Raw genomic sequence first — 12,591 nt, 5'->3', positions numbered from 1 at the left:
TAGGGAGAGAGGGACTTCGGGGAAGGAAAAAGTACATTTTTTGAGGATAGTAAGCACTCACTTGGTTCAGATTTCCAAATGCACCAGAGAATCAAGTGTGAAAAATCTCACTGCTCCTTATTTCCAGATGTCCAATTTCTGTCATTTGGAGGCAGTCAATCTAATATGTATAGTAATATTGCATGTATAAGCAATGTCTTTTCTCCTTTTTTTATACAAATGGTATTGTATAAATGGTATGCGCACTATTTCACATTTTTTTTTTCCCAAATAATATATCCCAAAGAATTGCTTAGATTTTAAAAAGTCTCAGGCTTAAATATTGTTGACCCAAACACTCATTCTTTCATAAGCATGTAGTCAGAACTCAACAAATGCTGTTTCCCATTTCATCACTCTTCTAAAAGAAACAAGCAAAAACTCTGCTGCATTTGTCTGCTGAAATGAAATTCAGGACTAGTTGATAAGGGACTTGCTGTCTGCACCTTACAACTGCAGTGGAAACATGCCTTGGGTGACATTCTCAAAAGTATCATGCAAAAGGGGTCCAGATGTATTTTTAATCCTGCCTCAAAAAAGAGGCGAAAACTTAAGTTGACTCAAAAATTTTTATGACAAGGTCTGAGAAACCCACAAGTAGCCTTGACCTTAAACCTTGCTGAAACCATAGGATTAATAATAAAGCAGTTGAATTTTTGCTCAAAAATTTAACTTTAGTGTTTAAATATACCTTTGCTTAGCTTAGTTGCTGTGTTTTATAACTTTCCTGTGTTGAAAAGTTAAGTATGAAAACAAATACCATGCAATGGATTGGCTCATGGTTTTGAGGCTGGAAGAATTCCAAATCAAGCCCTCATCAGGGAGATGCTTTCTTCCCGAACACTGTCATTCTGGTACTGGCTGCTGGTGATCCTTGGTCCTTGGCTCCTCTGTCACATGGCAAAGCACATGGTGGCCTCTTCCTTCTCTTCTGGGTTCCACTGATTTCAGCCTCTGGCTGTTCCCTCTGTGGCTTTCTCCCTTTATCTGAATTTCATTTTGCTTATTAAAGGATCCCAGGAATAGGATTAAGCCCCATCCTAATTGAGTTGGACCACACCTTAACCTCTTCCTACTTATAATGGGTTCACACGCACAGGATTGGATTAAATTTAAGAACATGTTTTTCTGGGGTACATAGTTCCAAATCACTACAGAATCTAAATTAATTGACAGCTTTGATATACCCGTTATATATCATCCATTATTATTATTCTCTGTTTGGGGAAATGTCTAAGTTTGCCAATAGCAAATTCTTTCCTCTTTTTACCTTAGACCTGTTTTTCTTAAAGTGTGTTTTCTGGAGTACTGTATAAGGTCCATGGGATACACACAGATGGGGGGTGTGGTCAGAGAAGTTAAGGAAATGTTACATAGAGTTACCCATCTCTGGAAACTCCTCATGTATTTTAACATTGTTAAGGTTTCAAGAAATAGTGCAAGATAAAAAGCTTGTTTTTCTCTTTTTATCCCAACTGCAACCAAAAGAGTTTGACTGTATATGTATATATTTCACATAATATTTATTAATATTCTAGACCCTGCTTTAGAAACACAGGGAGAAGTGCAGTGATGACAATGGATTGAGGAAGAATGAGGGATATGGCTGGGACAAGATAGATTTTATGGGTCACTTAGCATTTTTGCAGAATCGCTGATTTATTTAAATGCTGTACTTATTTCCCGCTTTGCACAAACATTAATTTAAAAAATGCTTTGTGTCCTTTTGAATTGTGTAGTGTGCTAAAATTGTTAGATTTTTATGCATTTTTTTTCCATTGAATGTGTACAATGCCATTTGAGGATGCGGAAAACATGCATCAGGGACACATTATTGGTTTTTTTTTTAAGTCATAGAGGTTGCTTTCTTTGGAGTAAGGCCTTTCAATTGAAAAGGTCATTGCTCAGGAATCACTGTGATTCCAAATTTGTATCTTTTCTCAACTATTTTGAGAATTACTCTTGTCACTTTTAATAGTGAACATGAAAAAAATGTATTATTATTAGAAATTCATAACAGTCATATTTCTCATTTAGTCTGCCAGATGAAGAATATATTTGATTTCTTGGCAAATAAAAGACTGTTTATGTCATTCATTTGAATGTGATATATATATGTTGGATTGTTTATCTCTCAAAATTTAAGAAATGAAAAATGACAATTTGTAAAGCTTTTAGGATGCTGTAATGGAGCAAATGGCCTCTCTGATGCCTGTGCATTGGTTTGTTTTATTTATGTTACAACATGGGAATATTTTAAAACAAGATTTGTTGGGAACCCCATTTTATTAATATTGCTGTGCTAAATGTATAACTATTGAGCTGTCAATGAAATATGAGGCATTTTACCCAGTGACATTTTAAATGAATGTCATTGCAGGGAAAGCCTGTGGGAACGCCAGATGCTGGTGCGTATTTCCGTGTGCTCGCTGAGCATGGAGTGGCTGCCTTGTTTACAGCACCGACTGCAATTAGAGCAATCCGGCAACAGGACCCTGGGGCAGCCCTGGGGAAGCAGTACTCTCTGACAAGGTGAACCTGGGGTACACAGGGCAAATTACATCAAAAACTGCAATCAGAATAATGACTGAACTTTACATTTTTTTCTGGTATAAGTATACCTGTATAGGAAGAACCAAAGAGTCTGAATGTTATTAAGACTGACCTAAAATATCTTTGAAGTAGTTGGAAATTTAACTATAATGTAGAGAGTTTTCAATACTATATCATGTTTCTTTCAATTTAAAACTTACAAAAATATTTCTTTTTCTAAGCCACCTTGCTTATATTTTCCTTAAAGTAAAATTCTGACTATGACTTAAAATACATATATACGATTATATATATATATAGCTTCTATTTTGTAAGTTTTAGTCACACACCATACAGTCCATCCTAAGTGTGCAATCAATGGCTCTTGGTATAATCACATAGTTATGCATTCACCAGTACAGCTAATATGAGAACATTCTCATTTTTTGTGAAGAAGAAAAATCCCATACACCTTATATCCCCCTACTATTGATAGTTAGCTTTAGTGTAGTGCCTTTGTTACAATTAATGCAAGAATATTATAATGTTTCTATTGTAACTATCTTTTGAAAAACAGAAGAATGGTTTAAATGGAAGGAAAGAATTATTTGATTTAAATTATACAGATAAAATGTGAAAATTATGGTCCAAATTGTATTTGTTGAAAGAGTGATGGAATTTCTTTTGTTTTGTTTTATAATAATATGTTCTGAACAGTTTAGATATTTTTGTGCTGATTTATTGACATTCATTTTAGTTTAATGATATGTATATTCAAAGATAATTATAGCAATTTGTATCTTCAAGGCAGTTTCCAAGAATCAATTGTCATTGAACCTCTTTGAAATAGGTCACTGTTATCCTAAACCAAAATATGGGATTGTGTAGTTTCTGCAAGTCAAAAAGTGGCCTTGAATTAAGTAAGTTTATATCTATTAACTTATGTGACAGAATTTTGATTTTTATGTTGCTATTGCCCAAAGAAGGAGTTAAAATGGATATTGTACACTAAATTATAGATGTATGCAAGGCACATTCAATTTTGGCAGGGTCTGTGTTGTTATTTGTTTGTTTATTTGTTTTTCAGTTTTGAGAAAAAATAAATCCAGATATACATAAAATTTTATCTGTCATCTAAAGAATGAATCCTTATTAAAATAAAAAAATTCCTAAAATGAGTCTTCCATTATAACATTTCTATTCATCCTCTATTTGTACCCTCATTTACTACATATCTATTTAGAGTCCTTCATTTCAGCCCAAAGGATAGAAAAATAGATTTTGGTAAAAACATCTTAAGATATATGTAGGTTCCATGCCTTAAAACAGTTCCAGGGTTTATGAAGAAACATTGCTTATGGTTCCTTGTGGTGTCTCTTTGTTGACAAATATACCCTCATTGCAGGGCGGCCATGAAGTTGTGTGACCAGCAAGCTAAGGTTCTGCATTTGCCGCAGTTGGGAAGGCAGGAACTATTTCTAGTATGCCTAATGTATAAAGCACTAAACAATACTGAATGCCTACTAAATCGTCATTCTTTTCAAACTGTTACCTGTAGACGTGGAATATGAGATTTTAGCATGAGAGAAATTGTAGGAAGTTGACGTGATCATGCCCCTTTGTCTCTGGGTATCTGTGTTATTCATGATGAGGTACACCTCTGCATTTTATAGATATTTAGGAATGCAGACTCTGCAAACACCCTGGACTATTCAGATTACTACTAGGAATAAAGGCAACCACTTACTGATCACCTATTATGTGCCTTTCTAAGCAATTTAAGTTTATTATCTCATTTAGTCATCACAGCAACCCTGTGTGGTAGGAATTATGATTATTCTCATTTTATGAAAGTATAAGGCTAGAATTAGAGAATTAAGAACTCTTTAGAAATAAGCTAACTTGGCAAATGACAAGGGCCCATGCTCTTAACTAAATACCACAGGTATATTCTTCTTATGATGGGTAAATTAGGAAACTAACTCCTTGCCCAGGGATTCTGTCATTTGTGGAATACAAACAGCTTTTGCTTTTCAGATAATACCTTCACTGCAGGTATTCAAAACACCTTTGTGGAACTATGTTAATAGAATTTACCTTGTGAACTAAGAGAATGTTAAGTGACTTTAACTCGGTCATACATTGGGTTAGAAACAAAATAAAGGCCAGAACTCAGGTCTTCTCATACAGTTATACCTATAGTTTTAAATTCATGCACAAGAAATTTCACACTGGCCAAATGAGTTGAAATTCATGAAATATTACAATTGCAGGTCCATAATTTCTTACCAGAGATTGCTTCTCCCTTCTTCTCTTGTAGAACATTTCAGATAGATAATGAAGTTTTCTTTTAAAATTGTGTTACCTACACATCTCATTAAAGATTGTTTTCACATGAAGTTGGAGATTTGCCCCAAATTTGTTTCCAAAACAAATTTAAGAGGGTACTATGAAATAGGAAGCTAAGGAAAACTATGAATTCACTTAAATGTAGTATCATAGATGACCAGAACTGGGGAAAGAGCTTAAAAGTCATGTAGTGTAATCCTTTCATTTTGTGGATGAGAAAACTTTGTCAAAGAGAGATGAAGTAACTCCCAGGAGTAGAAAGCTACTCCAGGACAATGCTAGGACTACATAGTAGAGTGTAGAAGTTGATTCTCACTCTGGAGTTAGACTCACTGGGTTGAAATCTCCTATTTACTTGCTGTAGGACCTTGGGAAAGTTACATGGCTTCTCCTTTATTCAGATTTTTTTTCTATGGAAAATGAGGATAGTAATGGTACAGATATATAATAAGAATAAAAGGACCAAAATCTGAATCACTTTGTCTTAGTTTGCCAAGGTTTCTGTAACAAAGCATCCTAGACTGGTTGGCTTAAACCAGGAATTTATTTTCTCACAGTTTTGCAGGCTATACATCCAAAATCAATGTGCCGGCAAGGTGTCATGCCTTCTCCAAAGTCTGAAGTGTTCTAGTGTTGTGTTGCTGTTAATCCATAACTCTACCTCTGCCTCTATCACATAGCTGTCTGTATCCCCATCTGTCTCCTACTGTCTCCTCCTTCCATGTCAAAATTTGCTCTGCTTCTAAGGACCCCTAGTCATATTGGATCAAGGCCTACCCTGATGCAGTTTAGCCCCCCTCAACTAATACATCTTCAGAGATCCTATTTACAAATGGGTTCACGTCTACAGGATCACAGGTTAGGACTTGAACATGTCTTTGTTGGGAAACATGACTCAATTCATAACACATTTAGAACAATTCTTAAAATATACTGAGTCTTCTCTATTATTATCTTTTGCTTTCTATTTCAGAGCTCTTTTCCATTTCATCATAGTGATTTAATATCCCATGAGCTTCTAGTTCAATTTTAATCAATTTAGAAAAAATTCAATGCTGACTTCCATTCAGGATATCATAGCAACTTGTACTTTGATGCAGATCTCTTTTTCCAGTTATATAGTGATAAAAGATAATACAAAAGAGAAAAAGCAGAACATCACAGAGGGGCTCAAATATAAGACAAATACTTCCGTGGACTGAAAATGAAATATATTCACAAAATGGTGAGATTGGCTGAAGCCAGAGTCTTGGTAGTTCTAAAAGCAAGCATGTGTATCATCTTCCCTTCTGTTGATAGTGGAGTCAGAGGCACCTTGGTGCTTAAAGATGGGCTGGGGTCTTGTGCCCCACTCATGAGAGGAGGCTGATAATAATGACAGTTGTTTTCTGGGACTGTGATTTATAACAGGCTTTGATCTAGGAGTCTGAGGGAGACAGGAAAGGAACCAGCCACTGAACCAAGTTGCTCATCATCAGTCCTAGGGCTGGGTCTGTGATATTGAGTACCCCTGTGTATTAAGAATTCCATGCCATCAATATGGCATTGAACCTTGGTGAGTAGTTACATCATCCATGAACCTATTGGACGGAGAGGGTGAGCATAGGAGAGAGACCAAGAGCGAAAGTTGCAAACTAAAACAAAGAACTTCTCTTTCAAACAAGGGCCTAAAATTTTTTTGTTGAAATACATTTTGAAATCTAATATTAACAAAATTAGCAGTTGCAGTATGGATTCATTTCACATGAGATCAGCTTTATAAGACAATCAAATAGAACTTGAAAATAAGTATGTTAAGGATGATCAAAATCATAGAGTAAGATTTTTCATGTTAAAATTATTAAAAAATTGCTGGGTGTGAAAGGAACTTGAAACAAAAAATCAAGTAGATGGTGTAAGTTATATCTAGTTCAGTAATATTCAAAAAGCAGTCTATAATTGAAAAAATAATAACTTTTAGACAGTTTATCTGAGGAATTTTAATATTAAAATAGATCGATAGTTTCTAGTATATTTGGGGGAAGGGAATCATATACACTGCTTTGACATTTTCCTAAATTAATAATGATTTCACAATTTTTTTATCTGCTTTTGTATGTGGTAGTAATGTGACTTTAATTTTGGAAGGGATTTTCTGACTTGCAGGAAAACCAGATATTACTTTTACTGTCTGTTATAAAATATTATACCTTTCTATTTTGCTTATTAGTGCCAGCATGAAGATTGCTACCATAATGAAACTAATGAAACTAAATATAAGAAAAAAAAATTAGAATTGTGTTGCAAAATCATAATAAAGTGTTAAAATATAAAATGCTAGAATTTTGAATCAGATAAGAACTCAATGCTAATCCATGATTTATCATTACAATCAATTGCATTAGATTAATGATAGTCTACCCAACTAGAAAAAAATGAGCCAAAATTAGGTTAATTATAATTCATAAATTAATTATTTAATTAATTAAATAAAATGCTGGTAATATCAAGACTTTTTGTCCCTTATCCAAAGAATACTTTTATTGTGTGCTAACATTTTTAATTGGTAATATTTTACATCATGTCTTAAGTAATAAATATTTTTGAAAATCCCAATCTTCAGTTTCACATATAAACCAAACCACTTGATCATTCAGACTACTTAGAGTCCTTTGACGTGATCCGTGTCCTGATCAGATGATACATGTGTGATCGCTGATGTTAGCAAAACTCTTCCTTTCGATTACTATTTATCTACAATGTTGGAAGCATCCAAACCTATAATTTTATAACTTTTAATAAAAATTTTTTTAAATGCATAGTCATTTATCACAGAAATTTTCTAAAATTTCAGGATCCTAAATATCTGAAAACGATACCATTAAACATAAGATTCATAATTTTTTCAGTCATAAAATTATCAACAATTATGACCTTTATAATTTTAGTTTTTTCTTGTTTTCACATTGCATCTAAAGTCATAGACACATCAACCTTGTTTTATGCCTTTATCATAATTGCAGCAGTTTTTACTTAGACTTTAAAATTTTACTCACATTGTATCACTAATCATTATTACATTTGAACATAATCGTAATAATTTAATGTTTCATTCTGTTCCATTCTGTTTCAATAGTTCTGTCAGATGAGGTCATATTTGGTAATCCAACTTTTAGTACCAAACCAGTTATAACCAATTACATACTTGATTACCTAAATTTTATTTCACATTGCAAATGTACATGTAATTTGTCAAAAAATTACCTAAGGACTTTTTTTTCTAGTCTGTAGACCCTAATAACCCCCACTTTTGCTCTCCCAAATGCTCTCGCCCTTCCTTCTCTCAGAGATTTAAATATTGCCACAGCAGCCTTGCATAGTGAGAGGAGCGCTCACTAAAATGATGGACCCACATTGTTCAAATGATTTCTTAACAGAGACTAGTAATGGGTTCTTCTCTGATCAAATTTGAAGTTACTCTTCTCTGTCATTACCAGAAAACTTAAATTTTACCTATGGTACTTAACCACCAGAGTACTTACCTTACAAAGGAATGACACCTAGGTAATTTTGGATATGTAGCTGGGAAAAATACCACTAGGCAGCTATTCAGATGTTATTTTCCACAGCGCATTATACTATTATCTGAAATCTTATAAATATTCCTACTAATTAAACAAAACCAGTTTCCAAATTTTGCAAAGTTGTCATGATACACTTCCTATAAAAACTTTAAATAATAAATTGTCTTAGCTGCATTTAAGGACACTTGCACCCCCACACGTGTACAGACAAGGTCAAAAGAAATTATATACATAGCGATTTGAAAAGGAATTGTACATATAGTATTAAATTAAAATGTTTTCTACATCAAAACCAGCATAAGAACTCTGCTGCTTCTTTAGAAAACCATGTTCTAGCTCCTCACTGCCCAATATGTGGTCCAACATGTGGCCATTGAGCATTTGAACTGTGGCTAGTCCACATTGAGACAACATTAAAAAGAAACTAAAATATCTCACTGATAATTTTATATTGATTATGTGGTAAATAATAACATGACATATTTTGTTTAATAAGATATATTATTAAAATTAATTTAATTTCTTTTTCCTTATTTTTCTTAATTTGGCTACTAGAAAATTTTAAACAATATATATTCTGCATTTGTGGTTCACATTATATTTTTAATTGCACAATATTAATCTAGATAATCTTCATGGATCCAACTATATCATTCCCCAAAAATGTGATAAGATAATTTTTCTCTCTAAATATCTTTATATTAGAAGATAAGACCCTTTTCTCTCAAAAAGCAGTGGAGGTAACAATACTTCAAGTGTTTTAAACAAATTAAAACTCTTCTGAAACCCATCTGCATAAGTAGTCTCTTCTATAGATGAAAATTACCATGAATAATTTCAGTTGGTTTCACTTCAAGTATAGATATCATCTCAGTCCTTCATATATACTTAGAAATTAATTAACAGATCTGTTTTCAACAGCTTATTTTGCAACCAAAATTTTCTGTAGAATAATTAAACTCTATTTTTTCCTATAAAGTTTTAACAAAGAAAATGTTTTTAATTGTACTACACTAGTGAGGCCAAACTGTACTTTTTGTTGTCACGAGTATCTATAAAAGTCAGGGAGGATATCGAAGGCAAGTAACGTGAGAACTTAATATTTCTATCTGTTCAATTGCCCTTCTTATTTGAAGTTCCTGCCATCTTTCTGTGACACCTTCTTACCCTCTGTGCTGGTTTGGATGTATTATGTCCCCCAAAACACCATGTTCTTTAATGCAATCTTGTGGGGGCAGATGTATTAGTGTTGATTAGGTTGGAATCCTTTGATTGAGTGTTTCCATGGGGATGTGACTCAATCAACTGTGAGTGATTTGATTGGATAATTTCCAAGGAGATTTGGACCCCACCTATTCAGGGTGTGTCTTGATTTAATCACTGGTGTCCTATAAAAAGAGTTCACAAGCAAGGACCTCAGAGCAGCCGAGAGTGACATTTTGGAGAGCAGTTTGAGAAAAAGCTGCTGCAGCTTAGAGAGACATTTTGGAGACGGCCACTGAAAGCAGACTTTTGCTAATGCTTTGGAGATACTAGCACAGAGTTTGCTCTGGAGAAGCTAAGAGAGGACAAAACGCCCCAAGAGCAACATTTTGAAGAAGGCACAGGAGCTGAGAGAGGAACTGGAATGTAACCTGGTGTGCCAGTTTGAATGTATTGTGTCCCACAAAATGCCATTATCTTTGATGCAGTCTTTTGTGGGCAGACATTTTAGTGTTGATTAGATTGTAATTCTTTGATTGTTTCCATGGAGATGTGACTCCCCCCCCCCCCAGCTGTAGGTGATAACTCTGATTGGATAATTTCCATGGAGGTGTAGCCCTGCCCATTCAGCGTGGGCCTTGATTAGTTCACTGGAGCCCTATAAAAGTTCAGACAGAAGGAGTGAGCTTGCTACAACCAAGAGGGACACTGAAGAATGCACAGGAGCTGAGAGAGGAGTTGCAGACAAGAGAGAGTTTGAAGATGGCCTTTGAAAGTAGGCTCTTGCTCTGGAGAAGCTAAGAGAGGACAAACACACCAAGAGCAACTGAGAGTGACGTTTTGAAGAGGAGCTGCAGCCTAGAGAGGAACATCCTGGGAGAAAGCCGTTTTGAAACCAGAACTTGGAGCAGACACCAGCCACATGCCTTCCCAGCTAACAGAGGTTTTCTCGACACCGTGGCTATTCTCCAGTGAAGGTACCTGATGATGCATTACCTTCAACATTTTATGTCCTTAAGACTGTAACTGTGTAACCAAATAAACCCCCTTTATAAAAGCCAATTCATTTCTGGTGTTTTGCATTCTGGAAGCATTAGCAAACTAGAAAACCTGGGAATAGCAGATGCCAGCCATGTGCTTCCCAGCTAACAGTTTTTCCGGATGCCACTGGCCTTCCTTCGGTGAAGGTATACGCATGTTGATGCCTTAATTTGGACATTTTCATGGCCTTCAGACTGTAACTGTGTAACCAAATAATCTCCCTTTATAAAAGCCAATCCATTTCTGGTATTTTGCATAATGGCAGCATTAGCAAACTGGAACGCTCTCCCAGAGCTCTCTTCAGCTTTAGCCTACAATTCATGGACTTCCATTTTAGTCTGGACTGCCACCACCCTTGGGTGATTTTTAATAACTTGAAGATAATCCTTCTATCAATTTACTCTTATTTACCCCAGTTTCTTTCATTGTTAGGTTTTCTCAGGCACCTTAAACACAGTCATCCCTTAGAACAGACATATTTTCAAGATCTCTAATTTTGAAATTGCTGCCTCTCAGAACCATACTGTAGTCTTTGAATCTATAGTTCTTTTACTATTACTAAAAAAAAAAAAAAAAATTTTTTTTTCTGTTCTTTGATTTCTTTTCTCTTACCCCACTATCTTTCCTGCTATTTTTCTTCCATTCTAGTTATTCCTACTTTGACTCCCTACCCCTCTTGCCCAGAATGGATTCCCTAGTCAATCCTTTCAGCATTGGTTTCCCATCCCTCTTCTGTACTCCCAGCCCAGGCTAACTCTGCTTATCCTCCTCGGCTACTAAGACCATGGAGGCCTAAGGGGCTGCTTTCAATCCTTTCAATTTTATATCATGTATTTAATATTTTAAAAAAATAGCCATTCCACAGCTTTTCCTCCTCAAGTCACTGTTCCTTTCTCTGTTTCCACATTCTTGGAAGATAACAAGTCCTATCTTTTACTTCAAGAATGAGTCAAACTGGCATAGGTTCTCCCAGATCCCCACCTCTGTACTTTATCTTTCTGAGAATCTGGAAACTTTTAAGTACCTAAAAATCCCAGGGATTTCCATTGGTATCTAGATCATAAAGATGAGTGCTCCTAATGAGCTTATAATCCACCATGGGGAATAGACAAGAAACAAGTAATATTAGAATGAAATACATGTGTATTAACAAAGACAGGAACTGAATGCTGTTGGAGCATGAGGGTGGGAATCTTTGAATGTCCATGAATCTTTTTGTAATTATTTGGTTAATTAAGGCAATGGTAAGCCTTTTTGTATGGCTAAATCACAGAATTTAGGATGGGTTAGACAGGATTTTGTTTGTTTGTTTTTTGCTTTGATTATAGTCAATTGCCTTGGCATACACACACCCATTTCTTGACAAACAGGTCACGGGAACATTGAGAATGGAGGAAAAATAGCCATTCTCTCAATGAACCACCAGTATTGTCAATTCTATTTTTCTGTTTTCCTCCTTTCATCTTGTAGCATGCTGCTCCCTGCCAAAGATGCTAAACCTCTTCTCTTAGTAACTTTGTATTCCTTTTGAGAAGAGTCTTTTGGCCTGAACTACCATATATCACATTTGTTTATTATTATTATTATTTGTTTGTTGTTCTTACATATAGCCTTTGAATACAGGAACTATATGCTTTAAATCAGAGTCACCCTTGCTAGAGGAACTCAGGAGAAGAAACAAGTGTGTCATGTAACTGAGCATTTTTTTGCTTTAGCTGACAGACATGAGTGTATATTTTTATATAGCCTTAAGTAGAGTATAGCAATCACCTCAGAGCTAAAATCAGCAGGGATAATGTCAAGGGAGAAAATTTTTCATATTGATTTTTAGAAGAGTAATGTGACAGATATATTACAAAGATCA

The 12,591-nt window shown here is 34.9% G+C and overlaps 1 protein-coding gene across 1 annotated transcript in view; it reads left to right on the top strand.

Annotated features, from left to right (window-relative positions):
- Positions 1-12,591, top strand: part of ACSS3 (acyl-CoA synthetase short chain family member 3) — a 207,750-nt gene that overhangs the window by 133,097 nt on the left and 62,062 nt on the right. The window contains exon 8 of the mRNA XM_037848430.1: positions 2,420-2,571. Within this exon, the coding sequence (XP_037704358.1) occupies positions 2,420-2,571 (152 nt within the window). The remainder of the gene's footprint in view (positions 1-2,419; positions 2,572-12,591) is intronic.

Source organism: Choloepus didactylus, chromosome 8, assembly GCF_015220235.1.
Source record: "Choloepus didactylus isolate mChoDid1 chromosome 8, mChoDid1.pri, whole genome shotgun sequence".
Classification (NCBI taxonomy): domain Eukaryota; kingdom Metazoa; phylum Chordata; class Mammalia; order Pilosa; family Megalonychidae; genus Choloepus; species Choloepus didactylus.
Note: the sequence above shows the minus strand (reverse complement) of the source record. Positions and strands in the feature narration are given on the sequence as shown.